This window comes from Oncorhynchus mykiss, chromosome 5, assembly GCF_013265735.2.
Source record: "Oncorhynchus mykiss isolate Arlee chromosome 5, USDA_OmykA_1.1, whole genome shotgun sequence".
Classification (NCBI taxonomy): Eukaryota; Metazoa; Chordata; class Actinopteri; order Salmoniformes; family Salmonidae; genus Oncorhynchus; species Oncorhynchus mykiss.
The window spans coordinates 24,596,580-24,620,217 of NC_048569.1; the positions used below are offsets into that span (position 1 = coordinate 24,596,580).

The window sequence follows — 23,638 nt, forward strand, 5'->3', positions numbered from 1 at the left end:
AGCAGATCCGCCGGAGCCTTGGCCAAGTTAGACACGGGTACTGGCATGCATAGATGAAAACCGAAACGTGTCTTCTGGGTAAAACACTGTGGTAAATCCTGTATGGAAATGTACCACCACCATGGCACATTTCAATACAGGATTTACCGCAGTGTTTTACACAAAAGGTTCAGAGGAGAGCTCCTGGTGTGCTTATGCAAAACATGAGCCCAAACCTGAAAAGCATCAACAGGAGCAGCACCCCACCCTGTTCTCCTGGAGGCCAAAAGATAGGACACATTGAACGGCCAAAGTGTCTTAAATTACCGATTTAACAGGCGTGCGAGCAGTCTCGAGTCAGACCTCTTGATCATGTAGACGAGCGAACACAGAAACAAGCATGTTAACAACCCTTTCCAGGCCTCATTGCAAATTACATATGGTTGAGAAAGCTAAAGTCAGACCAGTAACAGAGCAAGGCTATGAAGGCTATGGAGGATCCAAAGATTGCCATGTTACAGAAAAGATACGTGAGGGGTAGTCTATTCAGCCACTTTTGGGGTCAAATGGAGGTTGTCTGAAAAACCCTTCTTTATCATTAAAAAACACCACATTTCATCAACCAGCCTTGATCAGAGTCATGATGTTAGCCAGAGCTAGGTTCACAGTCAAGCCAAGCAGGCCATTACACAGAGCAAGGCTCAAAGTCATTCCCAGCAGGCCATTCATTACCTTACCTTGTCATTTATGACCCGGGCTACTGGATCCCAAGTGGTGGCAGGTGAGAGACCCAACAGCAGCACAGGTGCTTATCTGGAGAAGGGAATAAGCAGATACGTTGGCTAAGTACAGAAACACTTATGCTAAATCTTCTCATAATCTTAGGGTTAAGCCTAAATGGCCCATTACCCTTATTAGACAGGATTATCCAAGCCAAATTATCTTTATCTACTTAAACCAACATGGAGAAAGAGGGGGGGGGTTATGTGATGTAAGGATTTTGCAAAAGAGCTGTTTTTGTTCATTGCATTCAGTGATACTCCGGAGTCCAGAATTCCACCATACCCCACTCTGAGGCTATGCTCATAAAATAAACAGTTTATCTGAGGCAGTGCATAGGCCTACATTTCATTGTGTCGTTTTACATATCGACTTTTGTGACACTCCAATTTGAAAAAAAAACTTAAAATATGCACCAGAACCCATATCTTGGGCAACAATGACATTTGAAAAACACAAACAATGCAGTGTTTACAAATAGCTTATTAGGCTACATTGACTTTTGAATCAATTAGGGATGCAAATTTCGGTCAATTTTGCTGCCGACTAACTGACCCTCATTAACATTTTTTTCAAACAGTAAAATTAAGAGACCAACAGAAAATACTATCAGAGATCTGTATATAATTACGAGATGCTTATATTACTGCTCTGGCAATAGGAGTCTTCCCAAGGCTCTAAGGTAGGCGACAAGCTTAGGCCCAAAATAAACCCATAGAAATGTAGGGCTTATTTTGGACATATTTTGGTGAGAGTGAAACCTATGATGGGTTACTAATATAGGATTCTGCTTTGGCTTCTGGACAATGAAAGAAAGTTGATATGAAATCCAATAGAACAGGAGAGAAATTCTGGATAATGGCATGAGGAAGTCTTTAAAAACTAATTGCCTTGTTTCTACAGATGGATTTTGCAAGGCTACTTTGAAGCAAGGTAAGACATGCCTCACTATTTGAAGTAAAGTAAAACGTTCAGGTTTCAAACAATTAAACCACAGACAGAGCAATGAGACAGATATTACTACCAAATATATGGTAGTGAGAGGAAGCCCAGTGGCCGGCAGTGGGTGAAGATGGAACGAGATGGATTTTGGCCGACATTCTGCTAATTTTCACATTGATTAACATTTCATCTCAATACAGTTTGCAGTTCCCAAAATTACCATCTGTTACGAACAGAGTGGACTACGTTTTATAGACTTTACCCATTGCCAAAGTAAAAAAAACAATGTGATGTTTAGGAGTGCAAAGGCAAATTGAGTAATTGCACACGAGCACTTCAGAGTATACGTTCCCTAACGGAAATGCTTACAAGCAAAAATTAAAGCAAGAAGCACCAGTGACTTGATCAATAAAAAAGTGGTCAGATAAAGCAGATGCTAAGCTACAAGACTGTTTTGCTAGCACAGACTGACATATGTTCTGTGATTCCTCCGATGGCATTGGAGTACACCACATCAGTCATTGGCTTCATCAATAAGTGCATCGATGACGTCATCCCCACAGTGACCGTACGTACATACCCCAACAGGAAGCCATGGCTTATAGGCAACATCCGCACTGAGCTAAACGCTAGAGCTTGCGCTTTCGAGGAGTGGAACTCTAACCCGGATGCTTATACGAAATCCCGCTATGCCCTCCGAAAAACCATCAAACAGGCAACGAGTCAATACAGGACTAAGATCGAATCATACTACACCAGCTCTGACGCTCGTTGGATGTGTTAGGGCTTGCAAACCATTAGACTACAAAGGAAAGCACAGCCGAGAGCTGCCCAGTGACATGAGCCTACCAGATGAGCTAAACTACTTCTATGCTCGCATCGAGGCAAATGACACTGAAACATGCGAGAGAGCACCAGCTGTTCTGGAAGACTGTGTGATCACGCCGACCTGTAGCAGTCACGTCTGTAGCCATGAAGTGCTTTGAAAGGCTGGTCATGGCTCACATCAACACCATTATCCCAGAAACCTTAAACCCACTCCAATTTGCATACCGTCCCAACAGATCCACAGATGACGCAATCTCTATTGCACTCCACACTGCCCTTTCCCACCTGAACAAAAGGAACACCTATGTGAGAATGCTATTCATTGACTACAGCTCAGCGTTCAACACCATAGTGTCCTTAAAGCTCATCAATAAGCTAAGGACCCTGGGACTAAACACCTCCCTCTGCAACTGGACCCTGGACTTCCTGACGGGCCGCTCCCAGGTGGTAAGGGTAGGTAACAACACATCCGCCACGCTGATCCTCAGCCCCCTCCTGTACTCCCTGTTCACTAAGTTGGCTGATGACACAACAGTGGTAGGCCTGATCACCGACAACGACGAGACAGCCTATAGGGTGGTCAGAGACCTGTCCGTGTGGTGCCAGGACAACAACCCCTCAATGTGATCAAGATAAAAGAGATGATTGTGGACTACAGGAAAAAGATGACCGAGCACGCCACCCTTCTCATTGATGGGTCTGCAGTGGAGCAGGTTGAGAGTTCCTTGGTGTCCACATCACCAACAAACTAACATGGTCCAAGCACACCAACACAGTCATGAAGAGGGCACGACAAAACCTATTCCCCCTCGGGAGACTAAAAATATTTGACATGGGTACGAGAGGTCGACCGATTAATCGGAATGGCCAGATTAATTAGGGCCGATTTCAAGTTTTCATAACAATTATTTTTGGACACCGATTTTGCCTATTTTCTTTTTTTTTTTACACCTTTATTTAATCTTTTTATCTAGGCAAGTCAGTTAAGAACACATTCTTATTTTCAATGACGGCCTAGGAACGGTGAGTTAACTGCCTCGTTCAGGGGCAGAACAACAGATTTTCACCTTGTCATCTCGGGGGATCCAATATTGCAACCTTACAGTTAACTTGTCCAACGCAATAACGACCTGCCTCGCCTGTTACGCGAATGCAGTAAGCCAAGGTAAATTGTTAACTAGCATTAAACTTATCGTATAAAAAACAATCAGTCAATCATAATCACTAGTTAACTACACATGGTTGATGATATTACTAGATATTATCTAGCGTGTCCTGCGTTGCATATAATCTAACTGAGCATACAAGTATCTAAGTATCTGACTGAGCGGTGGTAGGCAGAAGCAGGCGCGTAAACATTCATTCAAACAGCAGCTCTTTGTTATGCGTCAAGCATCGTGCTGTTTATGACTTCAAGCATATCAACTCCCGAGATGAGGCTGGTGTAACCAAAGTGAAATGGCTATCTAGTTAGCGCGCGCTAATAGTGTTTCAAACGTCACTCGCTCTGAGCCTTGGAGTAGTTGTTCCCCTTGCCCTGCATGGGTAATGCTGCTTTGAGGGTGGCTGTTGTCGTTGTGTTCCTGGTTCGAGCCCAGGGAGGAGAGGGACGGAAGCTATACTGTTACACTGGCAATACTAAAGTGCATATAAGAACATCCAATAGTCAAAGGTTCATGAAATACAAATGGTATAGAGGGAAATAGTCCTATAATTCCTATAATAACCTCAACCTAAAACCTCTTACCTGGGAATATTGAAGACTCATGTTAAAAGGAACCACCAGCTTTCATATGTTCTCATGTTCTGAGCAAGGAACTTAAACATTATCTTTCTTACATGGCACATATTGCACTTTTACTTTCTTCTCCAACATTTTGTTTTTGCATTATTTAAACCAAATTGAACATGTTTCATTATTTATTTGAGGCTAAATTGATTTCATTGATGTATTATATTAAGTTAAAATAAGTGTTAATTCCGTATTGTTGTAATTGTCATTATTACAAATTAAAAATTAAATGTAAAAAAAAAAATTAAACGGCCGATTAATCGGCATCGGCTTTTTTGATCCTCCAATAATCGGTATCGGCATTGAAAAATCATAATCGGTCGACCTCTAATGCGTACTCAGATCCTCAAAAGGTTCTACAGCTGCACCATCGAGAGCATGACTGGTTGCATCACTGACTGGTTGCATCACTGCCTGGTATGGAAACAGCTCGGCCTCCCGACCGCAAGGCACTACAGAGGGTAGTGCGAACGGCCCAGTACATCACTGGGGCCAAGCTTCCTGCCATCCAGGACCTTTATACAAGGCAGTGTCAGAGGAAGGCCCTAAAAATTGTCAAAGACTCCAGCCACCCTTGTCATAGACTGTTCTCTCTGCTACCGCACAGCAAGCGGTACCAGAGCGCCAAGTCTAGGTCTAAGAGGCTTCTAAACAGCTTCTACCCCCAAGCCATAAGACTCCTGAACACCTAATCAAATGGCTACCCAGACTATTTGCATTGCCCCCCACCCCTTTTTTACACCACTGCTACTCTCTGCTGTTATCATCTATGCATAGTCAATTTAATAACTCTACCCACATGCACATATTACCTCAACTAACCAGTGTCCCTGCACATTGACTCTGTACTGGTACCCCCTGGATATAGTCTCACTATTGTTATCTTACTGCTGCTCTTGAATTACTTGTCACTTTTAATTATTGTTCTTATCTGGGTTTTTTTCATTTTTTAAACTGCATTGTTGGTTAGGGGCTCGTAAGTAAGCATTTCACTGTAAAGTCTACACCTGTTGTATTCGGTGCATGTGACTAATAAAATTTGATTTGATCATTTGATTTTGATTTGAAATGTGCAAATGAATGCTGGAATGCGCCAATAGGATCTCGCTAGCTCATGCTTGGCTCTGCCCACCTGCTTGCTTGTTCTGCCCACTATTACTCATTTGTTCCCATTTGAAACGACGGTGTGTGGTCCATCTTGGTTTAGTTATAAAAATATTTGATTATACTGCCTCAAGATCACATTGCAAAGTGGTGGGTGACGCGCTACGAGTTGAGATTGAGAAATTAAAATAGCTCCTTTTAAATTATGGCAAACAACTTTCTTTTTTTTTTTTTTTTACACACGATTGCATTTAGAATTGTTATTTGTTGCGCTATGACTGGGTTTACAAAAGCAGGTTTCACTTCAGTAGCCTTCAGGCTTTGAGGAGCTACTCTTGTGCAGTAGGGGAGATGGAAGACTATTCCACTCCTCAAACTAGGCTCTCTGTATGCTGTAGGCATGTGATAAATAAAATGCATGACGACTAACAAAAACACATATGCTCCAAAATTGACCCTATAGACCGATAAGCATGACTGATCAAATGTATTTTCTCCGGCTAACCGATTAACATTCCTAGAATCAATCTTAAATTCATGTGAGTTTAATGGTAATTCAATTTGCCCAGTATTTTTGTAATGACATGCATGACTAGACTATTGGTTAATGAAACATTTGTGAGATGTCAAATGACAATAGCTGTATTATTATGACTAAGGCAGGGAGTGGGAAATACGCACGACATCTCTGTTTTGTATGCAACTGACAGGACTGCTGCATCATTTTAACTTGTCACAACACAAAGAAATCTAATCTAAGATAATCCTCCACTGTTGTTGTGGACAAATTAATACTATCAATTTAGTTTTTATTTTATGGAGGAACAATTTGGCTCGTTTAGGGTGCATCTATCTTGTTGTTTGCGGTCTGAAAAACATTGCTAGATTTAGGTGTCTGTTTTGTCAAGAATGAGGCTAGTGTTTGCTATTGGCCTATCCTAAACTACCTTATAGAACGGCAGCAAAAAAAAGCCTTATAATTGGATTTTAAGGCTCGTATGAATGTCCTGCTTAATATAATGTTCGTGTCATCATTGCAAATCAAATGCATTATACTTAAGAAACACTTAAAATGGCTAGCTTTTGCTAAAGCCTATATCAATGAGCGTTAGCATTCTAGCTAACAACGGCTGCATCCAAAATAGTTATTTTTGCAAAGATCACAAACAAAAATAATCTTAGCGACTGTTCTAGCAAGAATCAAAACATAATTGTAAGCGCATGATAGCACAAAAAGGTTTTTGTTTAGAAGTAATAAAAACTTAAATCTAGGCTGTTGAATAGACGCAGATGGAGATGGCTTTCTTACTGCTGCCAAGAGTCATGCACATTTGTCCATGGCGTCAGTGTGTTACGTACTGGAAAATGGTCTATAGGCACATAGCCTACACCTCTTGGAAAGCCACAGAAAAAAAGTAGCATTAGCATACACAGCCTAGAGTGTAGCCTGTGAGGCCTAATCTACTGTGGCTATAGACTACATAGTGTATCCACACAAGGCCTCAATAGGTTCGTCATCATTCCACTAAAGCCAGAGTACATCAGACCAGTATTGTCTGCCTACACATGTCATTGCGGCCTGTGGCCTTGCCAGCTGATCGGAGACAAACCCAATCAGCGCTGGGCTCATCCCCCCCTTGCCTTGACTCTTCCTGAGCCCATACAGCACAATGGAGCTACAGTGCAGACCAACACTGTCTGTGTGTGTCACAGTCAGCTGAGCACACTACGGGGCTGCTTCATCATTGCCACTTTCTGCTCCACTTCCTACGGAGGGCTTTTAGTTCTCTCTTAAAGCTGCAAAGGCTAACTTTTTGGGTGACCCGAACAAATTCACATAGAAATGTGTGTTTTAGATCTGTCATTCTTATCGAAAGCAAGTCTAGAAGCGGTGGATCTGTTCTATGTGCACTAGTTCTATGCTTCCCGTTCTTAAGTTTAGTTTTTTACATCTTTACTTTCTTTTTTGTACACCAGTTTCAAAACAGCTGAAAATACAATATAGTTGGTAATTTCATAATACAATCTTTAAGTATCATGGATTTACTAATGGCTCCACGCATTCACACATACACTACATGACCAAGAGTATGTGGACACCTGCTCGTTGAACATCTCATTTCGAAATCATGGGCATTAATATGGAGTTGGTCCCCCCCTTTGCTGCTATAACAGCCTCCACTCTTCTGGGAAAGCTTTCCACTAGATGTTGGAACATTGCAGCGGGGACTTGCTTCCATTCAGCCACAAGAGCATTAGTGAGATTGGGCACTGATGTTGGCCGATTAGTCCTTGTTCGCAGTAGGCGTTCCAATTCATCCCAAAGGTGTTCGATTGGGTTGAGGTCAGGGCTCTGTGCAGGCCAGTCAAGTTCTTCCACACCGATCTCGACAAACCATTTCTGTATGGACCTCGCTTTGTGCACGGAAGCATTGTCATGCTGAAACAGGAAAAGGCCTTCCCCAAATTGTTGCCACAATGTTGGAAGCACAGAATTGTCTAGAATGTCATTGTATGTTGAAGCGTTAAGATTTCCTTTCACTGGAACTAAGGGGCCTAGCCCGAACCATGAAAAACAGCCCCAGACCATTATTCCTCCTCCACCAAAACTTTACAGTTGGCAGGGGCAGGTAGTGTTCTCCTGGCATCCACCAAACCCTAGATTCATCTGTCAGACTGCCAGATGGTGAAGCGTGATTAATGACTTCAGAGAACGCCTTTCCACTGCTTCAGAGTCCAATGGTGGTGAGCTTTACATCACTCCAGTCGACGGTTGGCATTACGCATGGTGATCTTAGGCTTGTGTGCGGCTGCTCGGCCATGGAAACCCATTTCATGAAGCTCCCGAAGAACAGTTATTGAGCTGATGTTGCTTCCAGAGGCTGTTTTGAACTCGGTAGTGAGTGTTGCATACAAAGACAGACTATTTTTTACACGTTATGAGCTTCAGCACTCGCCAGTCCCGTTCTGTGAGCTTGTGTGGCCTACCACTTTGTGGCTGAGCCGTTGTTGTTCCTAGACGTTTCCACTTCCACTCTTTCAGGGCAGGAATTTGACGAACTGCTTGTTCAAAAGGTGGCATCCTATGACGGTGCCACGTTGAAAGTCACTGAGCTCTTCAGTAAGCCCATTCTAATGCCAATGTTTGTCTACAGAAATTGCATGGCTGTGTGCTCGATGTTATACACCTGTCAGAAATATTCATATTCAGTAGGCCTATAAAGTACAAACTGTGTATATGCGCGCGCGCGCGCACACACACACACACACACACACACACACGTAAAGGGCATCTGTAGTACTCTCCCTCTGGTGTGCTGTGAAGTGAATAAGAGCAAAGCAACCCAGTGTCTGATCTGCATCTAGTAGACACCAGACACAGAGCATTACCCAATACAAAAAATGTATTATCTGCATCAAACCAATACTCCAAATACTAGAACACAGGCACATTTAGGCATATGTACACTCATTATTACTGTACTAACTGCTGTTTACGCACAGTAATCTGCCCTGGACAAAGCAAAGCAAACTTTTGTTTCTGGCACTCAGATAGGCCTAACAATAAACTGTGAATTAAGGGAGCTATAGAGTGTAGGCCTCCTTCTGTGTCAACCCTTACACATGTTTAGGCTACATGTGATAATGTGTGGCGTGCTTATGCATAAATATGCTCCGGATTGTCTCGCTCATTGTGGCCACTTAATTGAAAATAAGAAGAATTTGGCTTTGTGAATGTGTAACAGTCATGCTGTAGTAGAGAGAGGGAGGGGGAGAGAAATGGAGTGAGAGACAGATGTTCTCTAAAGTGGGTCAGAGGCAGAATGGGGAGGCAGAGTGCACAGATGTGAGTTACATTTGTCAGACTGTCATATCAAATGTTATGCAAACTGACAAATGTTACAGCTACAGTGCCTTGCGAAAGTATTCGGCCCCCTTGAACTTTGCGACCTTTTGCCACATTTCAGGCTTCAAACATAAAGATATAAAACTGTATTTTTTTGTGAAGAATCAACAACAAGTGGGACACAATCATGAAGTGGAATGACATTTATTGGATATTTCAAACTTTTTTAACAAATCAAAAACTGAAAAATTGGGCGTGCAAAATTATTCAGCCCCTTTACTTTCAGTGCAGCAAACTCTCTCCAGAAGTTCAGTGAGGATCTCGGAATGATCCAATGTTGACCTAAATGACTAATGATGATAAATACAATCCACCTGTGTGTAATCAAGTCTCTGTATAAATGCACCTGCACTGTGATCGTCTCAGAGGTCCGTTAAAAGCGCAGAGAGCATCATGAAGAACAAGGAACACACCAGGCAGGTCCGAGATACTGTTGTGAAGAAGTTTAAAGCCGGATTTGGATACAAAAAGATTTCCCAAGCTTTAAACATCCCAAGGAGCACTGTGCAAGCGATAATATTGAAATGGAAGGAGTATCAGACCACTGCAAATCTACCAAGACCTGGCAGTCCCTCTAAACTTTCAGCTCATATAAGGAGAAGACTGATCAGAGATGCAGCCAAGAGGCCCATGATCACTCTGGATGAACTGCAGAGATCTACAGCTGAGGTGGGAGACTCTGTCCATAGGACAACAATCAGTTGTATATTGCACAAATCTGGCCTTTATGGAAGAGTGGCAAGAAGAAAGCCATTTCTTAAAGATATCCATAAAAAGTGTCGTTTAAAGTTTGCCACAAGCCACCTGGGAGACACACGAAACATGTGGAAGAAGGTGCTCTGGTCAGATGAAACCAAAATTGAACTTTTTGGCAACAATGCAAAACGTTATGTTTGGCGTAAAAGCAACACAGCTCATCACCCTGAACACTGTCAAACATGGTGGTGGCAGCATCATGGTTTGGGCCTGCTTTTCTTCAGCAGGGACAGGGAAGATGGTTAAAATTGATGGGAAGATGGATCGAGCCAAATACAGGACCATTCTGGAAGAAAACCTGATGGAGTCTGCAAAAGACCTGAGACTGGGACGGAGATTTGTCTTCCAACAAGACAATGATCCAAAACATAAAGCAAAATCTACAATGGAATGGTTCAAAAATAAACATATCCAGGTGTTAGAATGGCCAAGTCAAAGTCCAGACCTGAATCCAATCGAGAATCTGTGGAAAGAACTGAAAACTGCTGTTCACAAATGCTCTCCATCCAACCTCACTGAGCTCGAGCTGTTTTGCAAGGAGGAATGGGAAAAAATTTCAGTCTCTCGATGTGCAAAACTGATAGAGACATACCCCAAGCGACTTACAGCTGTAATCGCAGCAAAAGGTGGCGCTACAAAGTATTAACTTAAGGGGGCTGAATAATTTTGCACGCCCAGTTTTTCATTTGTTAAAAAAGTTTGAAATATCCAATAAATGTCGTTCCACTTCATGATTGTGTCCCACTTGTTGTTGATTCTTCACAAAAAAATACAGTTTTATATCTTTATGTTTGAAGCCTGAAATGTGGCAAAAGGTCGCAAAGTTCAAGGGGGCCGAATACTTTCGCAAGGCACTGTATATTAGAAAGTCAACAAAATCTTGCAAATTGCGTACCAAGAATGGGTTTTTGGCTGATATTAAATGGGCTATCACCTACTTTTCAAAATGTGTAGCTACTTTTTAAAAAAAATAGTAGCTTTTTAATTGTGGCCATCTAGAATTGCATTTAGAATTGTTGGGCTTATAAATGCACATTTCACTACAGCAGCAATGAGCTGAGCTCTAGCAAGGAGGTGATACCCTCAAAATAGGCTCTGTATGCTGTGCACGTGTAATAAATAAAATACAAAATGACTAAGGAAAATATACACCGGCCAATTTAATTCCACTAAATTATGCAAATGATTCTAATGTCAACGCCATTCAGCATGTATAGCCAGATGAGAGTTGTGTCTCTGGTGGTAGCTCAGGCTACTTTTATTCCGGTAAAAAAAAAAAAACATTCAACAGCGCATTTTATAAAAATAACCTAGCAAATTAGATTGGTTGTCACTCAACTAATACGGCCAAATATTGCGTAAGCCATTTTACAAAGATTTCAATTCTGAAGGTGCCACGCAGAACCACTGGAACCACTGGACTATGCTACTGATATTGCCTGGGGTTGTTTAGCATGCAAATTTACTTGTAGATCAATGATAGTCAACACAATTACATGATTACTTCGTCAATGAAGATGACGAAGTTAACACAAAAGATAAGGAATTTTCGGAAGTTAGAAAGAAAGTAATTGGAGCTAAACAAAATTGTGAACCACCAATTAGTAACGTTTGAATCAATTTTCTGACTGATGCAAGCTATATTTGGATCAGTTTGGGATCCTGCGGAGTGATGCACTCATATCCTAAACAATTGAACTGGGGTCCGATACGTATCGCTGAATCAATATATCTTTAATATGGATGTAATGGTTCACCAAACCCACGGTTCGGTACGTTTTGCTGTTCGTATATATATATATAAAAACAACACTGAAATACAGTCTAATATGCGTGTGAAATCAATATGTACACATTGCTCAGACATTGTAGAGGCCTATCCTATGTTTTCTGACAAAAAAAGCACACTTGTGTGACTCAAAGGGGACTTGTCTGTAGCACGGTACTTCCCACCAATGTGATGGGCTGACACTGTTAAGTAGCTCTCTGTAGCCCTGGATGTCCATCCATCTGTAGTAAGCGCAACACAGGGTGCATTGGCCAATTCATTGATACCGTTAGCTTGCTTATATAGAGCGGTTACTACCGTTTTGTGGAAATGGGTGCCAGAGGGCGAAGCTTAATGTGGCTCGACCACTTTCATAAAGTGCTGAACCCCCCTACACATGTCTACTACCGGGAATGGGCGCATATCTGCGGCTATGAACATTGCCATCGCTCCTGTAATTTATTTGGTCCGGTCAGTCAGCTGTGAAGGGCTGCTTGAATGCATTTCCGTCTTGCTCTGGTGGTAGGAAAAGTGAGGTGATGTCGGCGTAAATGTGTCAACATGTGCGAGGTGTCGGCAGCTGCATAGGCTATTCTGGTAGGGCAGTGGTGACGTACTCTCTGTCCGTCGCCCTTCTAACCTACTGGGAAGCCAAATTAGTTCCCGGCTGCAGCTCTCAAAAGTAGTTTAAAATGCGCCAATTAAGATTTAATTTGGATTACAATGTGTGCATAGGCTCTAGTTGTTTAAACGTAATAGCCTTAATAGCTTTTTCAGCTCAGATTTACCCAAGGCATACAATGCAGCGTAGGCATAGCCTATAAACCTACTGTTTTTTATCTATTAATTCAGGTTCACAGTGCGGACCGAACCGAGATCCCCGTACTGAACTGTACGAATTCGTGTACCTTTACACCCCTGGAAGAACTTGTCCCGATTGGTGTTTTTAAATCATTGATGAAGGATTTTGATGCTGATTCCCTGACCTGTCAATGTTTTTCATTTGCAGTTTTATGATTTTGTTATACTCTTGTGAATTCTGTTTTTTTACTAGATCACCTGTAGTTTTTCATGTTGTCTGTCTGTAATTGTGTAATGGCTTGGTGAGGCCTATCTTGGCCAGGAAGCTCTTGAAAAGGAGATTTCAAATCTCAATGAGCCCTTCCTGGTTAAATAAATGTTAAATAAAAAATACATATATTATTTAGTATACGTAAAGACAAAATTAAATCAAGAATAGTCTGATGAGTGACAATATTAGCCTATCACTTGTGAATGATGCCAAGCTTGTGTGCAGTAAGGCAAGAAACAGTGCATGCCTTTTTTGTTGACTTTTTCCAATCATAGTCCCGCACCTCATGTAGCCTAGCCCATAGGCCTAAATATTTTGAAACTTTGTATCACAACTTAAACTTGACCTTTATTTAACTAGGCAAGTCAGTTAAGATCAAATTCTTATGTTCAATGACGGCCTAGGAACAGTGGGTTAACTGCCTGTTCAGGGGCAGAACAACAGATTTATACCTTGTCAGCTCAGGGGGTTGTACTTGCAAACTTCCAGTTACTAGTCCATCGCTCTAACCACTAGGCTACCCTGCCGCCACAAAGATAGTGTGTTTCATGTTTGGGGAATATAATTTTCACCGTAAAAATACACCTTTATAATTAAGCATTACATGCATAATCACATTTATGGTCACTTTTGTGAATGCTGTTTTCCCATTGATTGCATTTTGGAACAAAGTTCTGATCTGTTGCATCAGCCTCATTGCTTTTAAAAGTGTTTAAAGTGTTTTTTGAAGCGAATAATTTGGGATCTATCGCATCCCAGGACTTTCCCAGACTATGTTTGGAATATGTCTTTCTCACACAAAATGACAAGTTAGCCAATAGAATGTCAACTTTTGTACTATGGGAGATAGTAGATTGACATAAGCTAGTCCTTTTGCGGTTCATTAGGCCTTCTCATGTTGTTGGCTGACGAAAAGTAAATGTGGATAGTTCTTTTAACATCTTCAATATGCCCTCGGAATTCACAGTTGTGTCCCGATGTGTCTGTCTTCACTTGAAGCCTTCTTCGGAGCTAATGGGCATTGGCTAATAAGATTTGAGATATCTGAGAGAGCCATGTGAGTGAAAGGTGCTTTGGAACACGCAGCCAGGAGAAGGGAATTATAATTATTATATTCAGCCCAAGTGCACAACTGCCACTGGCCGCAAAAGGCATTGATGTTTTTTTTAATGGGGCATTACGGCCACATTAGGGGGATGCCGCCGGGAAACTTGAGGCATTATCTAGTGCTTGTCAAATTGTGAATGAGAGACTGATGAAGTGTGTACAGCCTGTGCAAGAAACCCAGCAGAGCTCATGTCTTTCATGCAACTTTTTTCAAATCATCGTTGGTCACATCATGCAGCCTTAAAATGGATGAAAAATCAAAATATATAGCCCAACATTTGCCTCGCAACTAAAGTTGCATAAATAACTCTAAATTAAGATAGGAGGACCTGTTTCTTTGTTAAACGCTCAACACAGACTAGCTGCATGTGCGCCCTCCCTCAGAAATTGTTTGGAGAAAACATCCTTTCTATTTTATTCAGCTATGTTCAATTGTATTCTTCATACTATAAAATAATACAAAATAATGCCATGGAATTGTAAGCAAATCTTGCCTACACTAGTTCATTTTGCAGACCAAAGCCATATGGCATAGCCAGATCAGGGCCTAACATAAGGGCACTCAGAGTATGCTATTCTGTTCTTCTGAAATAGACTATATTTCATTAATATCATGTTTCTTTAGACCTGTCTAAAATAAATCATGGATTTATTGTTATGGTGTAGGCTATATTAAACGGACTTAAACTTTTTTAAATGTAGATGTTCCAAAGGTCTGCATTAGTGACTTGTAGGCTATGCGTGGAAGCCAGGAGATGCTAAGTGTTTATGTTAATTAACAGTCAATTACCGTGATACTGGCAGATATTTACTTGACAATCACCAGCTGACAAGATGTCATGACCGCCATAGCCCTAGTTCTGACAGTGTAATCTTGTGAGATCATGGTTTATTTCGCCCGAATACAGAAAACTTAGGGGGATTTTGTGTTGCCTCCTTCAACAACCAGTTTTGTCTACAGCTACCAAGGCTGCCACCCCTCCTAACACACATCATCATCTTCACACCGACATAAACAAGAGCTCTCTCAATGCCTCGGGCTCATCTCTGTATACAAAACACATCAAATGGTCTTCTCCATTGCTGTCCCAGTATCACTCTTGTAAATGTTCTACAAAAGAGACCCTTTTTGTGTCTGCTATCAATGAATATAGTGATGTTTACTGTATATTCATGCTTACTGCCATTTTGTCAAACAGCTACATTAGGGTAAGTGTATGTGATGGAGCCGTCCTAGTCCGACTCAGGATTCTTTTGGGTCTGAGTCCTCCAGCGAACAAGACCCTTGCCTCACTAATCCAACAACCGTTCCCATTCCTGCTGTCTTGGCAACACACACACACAAACTGACAATGAAAACCATCTTAAATGTTGATTGCCCTTTCCTCCAATACCCCCTTTAACTAGAGGTCAACTGATTATGATTTTTCAACGCCGATACCGATAATTGGAGGACCAAAAAAGCCGATACCGATCAATCGGCCCGATTTTTTAAATGTATTTGTAATAATGACTATTACAACAATACTGAATGAACACTTATTTTAACTTAATATAATCAATAAAATCAATTTAGCCTCAAGTAAATAATGAAACATGTTCAATTTGGTTTAAATATTGCAAAAACAAAGTGTTGGAGAAAAAAGTTAAAGTGCAATATGTGCTATGTAAGAAAGCTAACACTCAGAACATTAGGAACATATGAAAGCTGGTGGTTCCTTTTAACATAAGACTTCAATATTCCAAGGTAAGAAGTTTTAGGTTGTAGTCATTATAGGACTATTTCCCTCTATACCATTTGTATTTCATTAACCTTTGACTATTGGATGTTCTTATAGGCACTTTAGTATTGCCAGTGTAAGAGTATAGGTTCCGTCCCTCTCCTTGCTCCTCCTTGGGCTCGAACCAGCAACACAGCGACAATTAGCGCACGCTAACTAGCTATCCATTTCACTTCGGTTACACAAACCTCATCTCAGGAGTTGATAAGCTTGAAGTCATAAACAGCGCAATGCTTGACGCACAGCGAAGAGCTGCTGGCAAAACGCACGAAAGTGCTGTTTGAATGAATGTTTACGCGCCTGCTTCTGCCTACCACCGCTCAGTCAGATACTTAGATACTTGTATGCTCAGTCAGATTATATGCAACGCAGGACACGCTAGATAATTTCTAGTAATATCATCAACCATGTGTAGTTAACTAGTGATTATGATTGATTGTTTTTTATAAGATAAGTTTAATGCTAGCTAGCAACTTACCTTGTCTTACTGCATTCGCATAACAGGCAGTCTCCTTGTGGAGTGCAACAAGAGAGAGGCAGGTCGTTATTGCGTTGGACAAGTTAACTGTAAGGTTGCAAGATTGGATCCTCTGACAAGGTGAAAATCTGTCTTCTGCCCCTGAACAAGGCAGCTAGCCCACCGTCATTGAAAATAAGAATGTGTTCTTAACTGCCGTGCCTAGTTAAATAAAAGTATACAAAACAAATAAAAAAATTAAAAAAATTAAATTGGCAGATCGGGCGCCCAAAAATGTCCGATTGTTATGAAAATTTGAAATCGGCCCTAATTAATCGCCCATTCCGATTAATCGGTCGACCTCTATCCTTAACACGGCCACCCTCCCGCAGCAACAAGAAAATAGCATTAATGCCCTGGTTTTAGGACATCCTCGGGAGTTCGGGAGATGGAGGTATGAGGTTGCCATTCACACCAGCAAAACCAGACATTAAACAGAAACTGTCCAACTGACTTTCTCTTGACTGTGGGACAGTAGCAGTAGACCTATTGGGTTTACTCAACGCCTTGTCTTGTGAGTTTATGCAGGCTGTTAGGTGTATGCAGGCTTTGGTCCACCTTGAGCCTAGCATTAGCCTATAACACCTGTTTTTACTAATCGTTGAGACCTAGTGCTGGGGCAAAATCCCCCCCACACAGCTCAGAGGGACAAGGAGCAAAAATAAACTGTCATGGTGTCTCCCTATAGATATGTAGTAGTTTGTGACAATTCCACACAACCCTGTGAAAATAGAGATAAAAAGCATTCTCTGGGGCCATTAATCCAGTTGGATTAATGTCAATTGACTGTTTTTTGATGTATTGAGCGAAGGGCAGATGGATAGGGAATCAGTCAAAGGGCTGACGGTGAACACGACACTGTCAAAGCCAAATAGACTGATATAGGCCCCATCTTCTAGAGAGAAGCCACTGGGGGAACAGTCACTTTGCTGTGCCACAGGGGGAAGGGCTCAGATACATTAGCAGTCCAAAAGGCCAGCCCCCACTCCCCATCGATGATGAAAGGGGTTTCAGTGTAATTTCTGAAGTGAATTAGATTAAAGAGAGACAGGGAATAAGAGAGAGCATGCTTGAGCTTACTCTCAGGATGCAGATGAAAATCAAACTGTTCCAAAACTGCCGTCACTGGCAGCAGCTAAATGGGTGATATATAAAGCACCCAATATAGAGCTCTTTAAAATTCCCATTCCAATTTCCACAAATGTGGGTAATCAATGAAGGTCAATCTAAGGACACTGGAGTCATGCTCCACTACACATCGATTCCTCATGACAGTAACCAAGTCACCTATTGAGCCTTAAACAGGGTAGATTAGGCTACACAGCCTCAGAGGCATCATATTGAATATATGTCCTTTTCTTTTCAAGATTATATCGTTCTAAATTATTGTTGTTTCCAAGTGGCACGTAATACACAATACAAAACCAATAGCTTACCCATGGGTACGGCCTAGGTTTCATGAGGTGCTTTCTTCTTACTCACCAACATAAAATGATCTACAGTATATCTGATGCTCAGTCTGTACCAAGAACATGTGATATAAGCATGGCTATACAGTCAGGCAGTGAATATACAGTAGCACTCGAGAGACCGGGCTCTCTACATCTCAATGGAAACATTCCATAGCACTTTCACACACACTTAGTCCTGAAGCATTGTCCTGGTGGAATGGATCTGAAGGATCCATCTAAATATTTCCTTTCCGGGGGGACGAATCAGACCATTGTGAAGCAGAAAAGGGCTCCATGGAAAATGCCATGAATAACTACTACTATTAACTACTAACTATGAACTATTAACGTATTTAAATCGACCTGGCCAAGGCTTTCGATTCTGTCAATCACCACATTCTTATTGGCAGACTCAACAGCCTTGGCTTCTCAAATGATTTCCTCGCCTAGTTTACCAACTACTTCGCTGATAGAGTTTAGTGTGTCAAATCGAAAGGCCTGTTGTCCAAACCTCTGGCAGTCTATGGGGGTGCCACATGGTTCAATTCTCGGGCCGACTCACTTCTCTGTATACATCAATGATGTCGCTCTTGATTCAATTTTTTTATTTTACCTTTATTTAAATAGGCAAGTCAGTTAAGAACAAATTCTTATTTTCAATGACCGCCTAGGAACAGTGGGTTAACTGCCTGTTCAGGGGCAGAACGACTGATTTGTACCTTGTCAGCTCGGGGGTTTTAATTTGCAACCTTCCGGTTACTAGTCCAACACTCCAACCACTAGGCTACGCTGATCCACCTCTATGCAGACGACACCATTCTGTATACTTCTGGCCTCTCCTTGGACACTGTGTTAACTAACCTCCAGACGAGCTTCAATGCCATACAACTCTCCTTCCGTGGCCTCCAACTGCTCTTAAATGCAAGTAAAACTAAATGCAAGCTATTCAATCGATCACTTAGAATACGTGGACAACTACAATTACCTAGGTGTCTGGTTAGACTGTAAACTCTCCTTCCAGGCTCACATTAAGCATCTCCAATCCAAAATTAAATCTAGAATCGGCTTCCTCTATCGCAACAAAGCATCCTTCACTCGGAAAGTATTCAGACCCCTTGACTTTTTCCATATTTTGTTACGTTACAGCCGTATTCTGAAATTGATTATTTTTCCCCCTTATCAATCTACACACAATACCCCATAATGGCAAAGCAAAAACAGGTCGACATTTTTGCAAATGTATAAAATACAAAAAAACTGAAATATTACATTTACATAAGCATTCAGACCCTTTACTCAGTACTTTGTTGAAGCACCTTTGGCAGTGATTACAGCCTAGAGTCTTGGGTATGACGCTAAAAGCTTGGCACCCTGTATTTGGGGAGTTTTTCCCATTCTTCTCTTCAGATTCTCTCAAGCTGTCAGGTTGAATGGGGAGTGTTGCTGCACAGCTATTTGCAGGTCTCTCTAGTCTTTTTACCCACAGAGTAACAGCCCTGGTGCACTCTGTCTCTCATTCTATTCTTTATTTTTCTATGCTTATTCAAATTAAGGGTGAGAAGAGCTAACAAATCAGAGGTGAGGAACACCTGATGCTGTGCTGACTTCTCTCACTTGGATGCTCTCCAGCCCAGTTGTGTTTCACGGCCTCTGAACCACCTTACCCTGAAGAGTTGCCCCTGATCATAGATCTAGGATTGTACACAATCCCAATTGAACTCCCTCTCCCACACACCCAGGCACACAATATCAATTTTATATGAATTACTTGTTACACTGAACAAAAATAAACATGTAAAGTGTTGGTCTCATGTTTCATGAGCTGAAATAAAATACCCCAGAATGCTCCATATGCACAAAAAGCTTATTTCAAATTTTGCACACAAATTTGTCTAAAATCTCTGTTAGTGAGCATTTCTCCTTTGCCTAAATAATCCATCCACCTGACAGGTGTGCCATGTCAAGAAGCTGAATAAACAGCATGATCATTACTCAGGTGCACCTTGTGCTGGGGACAAAAGGCCACTCAAATGTTCACAACACAAGGCCACAAGGCCTCAGATGTAATTGGCATGCTGACGGCAGGATTGTCCACCAGAGAATTTATTGTTCATTTCTCTACCATAAGCCGCCTCCTACAATTTTATTCAGAGAATTTGTCAGTCCTACCGGCCAACCGCTGACCATGTGTATGGCATCGTGTGGGTGAGCGATTTTCTGATGTCAGCGTTGTGAACAGAGTGCCCAATGGTGGCAGTGGGGTTATGTTATGATTTGTTGTTAAATGTTACCAATTTGAATACATTTATTTTATGTGAACATGTATTGTTTTTCTTACATTTAAATGTAATATCTGCTTTGTGTTTTCCTTTTAGCCATGGAAAAATAACAGAATCGTCCCAGATTGTTGTTTTGGTTTCATGTGTCTTTGGCTATCATATTATACTAACCAAAATGCAAATATCCTACTTCCTTTATAGCAATGCATGGTTAAAAGGAATCAATCCAACCAACAAGATCAATCAAAAACCACTCGAAAGGATCGCTCGTCTGCCTCTGTATGTCAATCAAATGTATTTAATAAGCCTTTTTACATCAGCAGATGTCACAAAGTGCTTACACAGATACCCAGCCTAAAACCCCAAAGAGCAAGCAATGCAGATGTAGAAGCACGGTGCCTAGGTAAAACTCCCGAGAAAGTGGAATCAGGCTCTGAGGGGTGGCCTGTCCTATTCTGGCTGTGCCTGGTGGAGATTATACGAGTACATAGCAATTAAGGCCAGATTGTTCTTCAAGATGTTCAAAGATGACCAGCAAAGTGAAATAATAATTACAGTGGTTATAGAGGGTGCAATATGTCAGCACCTCAGGAGTAAATGTCAGTTGGCTTTTCGTAGCGGAGCATTCAGAGGTCGAGACAGCAGGTGTGGTAAAGAGAATACCTGTAAGAGGATGGCAACCTCACAGGCAAGATCTTTATGGGATGGCATTTTCCCCAGTTGTCACACAATAATGAACAGCTCAGGTTGTCAGGTCAACAGGTTCACCTTTGGATAGTTCTAATAACCTGGAGGTGCAGAGTTGTGAAATTGATCATCCACAGTGAAGATGAGCCTACCAAGTGCCTCAAACCTATCCTGTTAGATTCCTCACCTGCTAATTCTCTAGGCTCACTAGCCACAAAAGTAACAAACCAGTAATTTTGTAATTATTTTAAGAAAAAAAAAAGACAGCCTTTACTCCATAGACCTGAGCATAGGATGGCTCACAGGTAAAGCTAGTAATAGTCTATTTATCCAGGGTAAATACAAAAAGTTAACAAATAATATGATAGAATTTTCACCACCCACTAAGATCCCAGTCATTGCAGGGTTCTAATCATTCTAGCTAGGTAGCTATAGTGAGAATGCCATTAGATACGTTCTTATCACCTTCAGATACATCCGTCGCGAGATTAGCCTCACTGTCTCGGGTCAATAACACAGGATCAAAGCCAACTGATTGAAGTTAGCTAGTTTTGATACTAGATAACTTTTACCTTTGTTAATAAGATTAGCTAATTAAATGAAAATGCCGAGTACAGCAGGACATCGGTCCTCGAATACGAACTGAAGGTGTGCGACACAGGAAGCGATGAACAACAACATATTTCCGCATTATACTGATTGTTTAGAGGCACGAGTCCTGTTTATTGACAATGTCAAGATAATTAATTGGGCTGTAGGTTGGTAGCCTTCTAGCTAGGTATTAAAGTACCTAATGTCAGATAGCTTAACGTTAACGGAAAGTAAACAGTAGCTACATTAACGTTAATGGCATTCCAGTGTAAGAAAACAAAACAAGTAAACGAGTCACGTAAATTGCCAGATTGTGATATTGCCACTTGTAAAACCAAACTATCTAGTTTGCTTCACCACAATAACCAACCAACGAAACTGCATTAATAATTATTAGTTAGCCAACTCCATTCGTGAGGAAATCCACCTGTAAAGAGTGCAAGCTAGCCCCCCCCCCCCCCCCCCCCCCCCCCGGCTAGCGACGCGACTGGATAACTAGCTAACGCGTTTGTTCATGACCACACACACTAGCCAACTGCTACCCATATAGCTACAGTGATAACGAGTGTCGTTAGACTTCACTTACCATACAACGGTGTCGATTTAGTTTCTCATTTGATATATAGTCCGAAAATTGTTAAATCCACCAACGTTTTAAACTGTATAAATTCGCTGGCCGACAAGGTTTGTTTCTTCCAAGCATCCACTTAAATTACACCTAGCTAGCTAGCTGGCTAGCTAATCAGTCAGACGCATTCTTTCGCGAGACCAATCCCCTCAAAAGTTCTTTACTGTTCAGAGTTTGCGTCTCGCTGAAAAAGTGTCCAGTCAGACAATACATAAACAAAAAGCGATTACTAAAATAAACGGTGGAAATAGTTAAAAATAATAATTGTATTTGGGTAAATTTTTAAAAACGAACATTAAAACTAAAAAGGAATCCAAAATGTCCACAACAGCCAAGGAAATACAGAAGGCAAAAGAAAAAAAAATCCGCCAAAGCAGAATCCTTTCTTCAGAAGAACGCCGCACCCAAATGTTTTCAGTCCTAATCTCTTGTTATTTTTGTCATTCAAAAATGTATGCATACATCTCGTTTGTAGCAAGAACACTGAGTTGGCCAGTCTACGGAGCCAACACCAGTGTATGCGGCTGTATCGTTGGCCCAGTACGGCGACAACCTTGCATCTGAGTGCACTTACCTGATAGGCATGTTAATATAACCAATGAAAATTGTGTTTGTCGTTTGTAAATGATGTTCACCAATACGGTTTGTGGAGAGGTAGGACATATTTTAGTTGATTATTTGCTGCTATATTGATACTCACAATTATTTTGAAGGTTATTTTAACAACAGAAAATAATGTACATTTGGTATTGTGTGAACAAGACTTGTTTTAGCTCCAGTGACATTCACTCACAGTGGAATAATCTCTATTGGGCACCCTCTCGCCTAGCCTCCTTCTCAAACCCCATTGGAGGAGAAGATCAGAGGGGCGGGACCTCTGTCTCTCTCATCCAATGGGTTATGAGAAGTAGGCGCTGAGAGGACACGATACAATTTCAATTGAGATTATCCCAGAGTAAAGTGATGGTGGTGATGGAATGTCACAATAATGATAATAATAATAATAATAATTTGACGCATGATCTTGATTTTCCTCCTTTCCTTGACGTAATCACTGATAACATTTCAATAGATTAAAGTAATGATACACTGCCTAGCTTTCATCATCCTTTATAGGGTCACATCAGTGATAGCTTCAAGAGAGGAAGGAGGGAATGATGTAAGGAAATGGAAAAGGATCTTGGGCTGCTTTCTGATATTTTTTTCCACTAATTGGCCTTTTGACCAATTTCATTAATAGACCAATTAGTGAAAAATTATCAGAATCGGGCTGCCTGTCTGAACACAGCCATATTGGAACAGGGCCTTGTGAATCAATTATAATCTCCTCTTGTAGGGAAAATGTCACCCATGTAAAGGTGTCCCGCCTGTGAAGATGAATTGGGGAATAAGGGTTGTTGTGACATGACATAAAATTCTGAGGCTGACACGTCTATACACCAAATGTTGTCTACTAGACATAGTGCCTAAGAAGGACTGGGATCATCCTAAACATTTGGTTAAATAAATTACTCCCAAATACAACAGAGCGACTGAAGACCACCAATGTAGTGCTACAAGTGCAATAGCATATACTGAATTTTAACAAATATTAACAGCATTTGAAATAGTATGATTTCTACATCACCTCCTGGGCAAATTACATTACAAGAGAGGATTCTGTCACGAT

The 23,638-nt window shown here is 41.3% G+C and overlaps 1 protein-coding gene across 3 annotated transcripts in view; it reads right to left on the bottom strand.

Annotated features, from left to right (window-relative positions):
* The window catches only part of LOC110522834 (erbin), a 111,525-nt gene extending 88,995 nt beyond the window's left edge, over window positions 1-22,530 (bottom strand). For 2 of the 3 annotated variants that reach the window (XM_036977111.1, XM_036977109.1), the window contains exon 1: window positions 21,928-22,530. In XM_036977111.1, the coding sequence (XP_036833006.1) occupies window positions 21,928-21,930 (3 nt within the window). In that variant the 5' untranslated portion in view covers window positions 21,931-22,530. Of the gene's footprint in view, window positions 1-716; window positions 793-21,927 lie in introns of all 3 variants that reach the window. The other variant, XM_036977110.1, reaches the window with a different exon arrangement.
* Window positions 22,531-23,638: the final 1,108 nt, after the last annotated feature.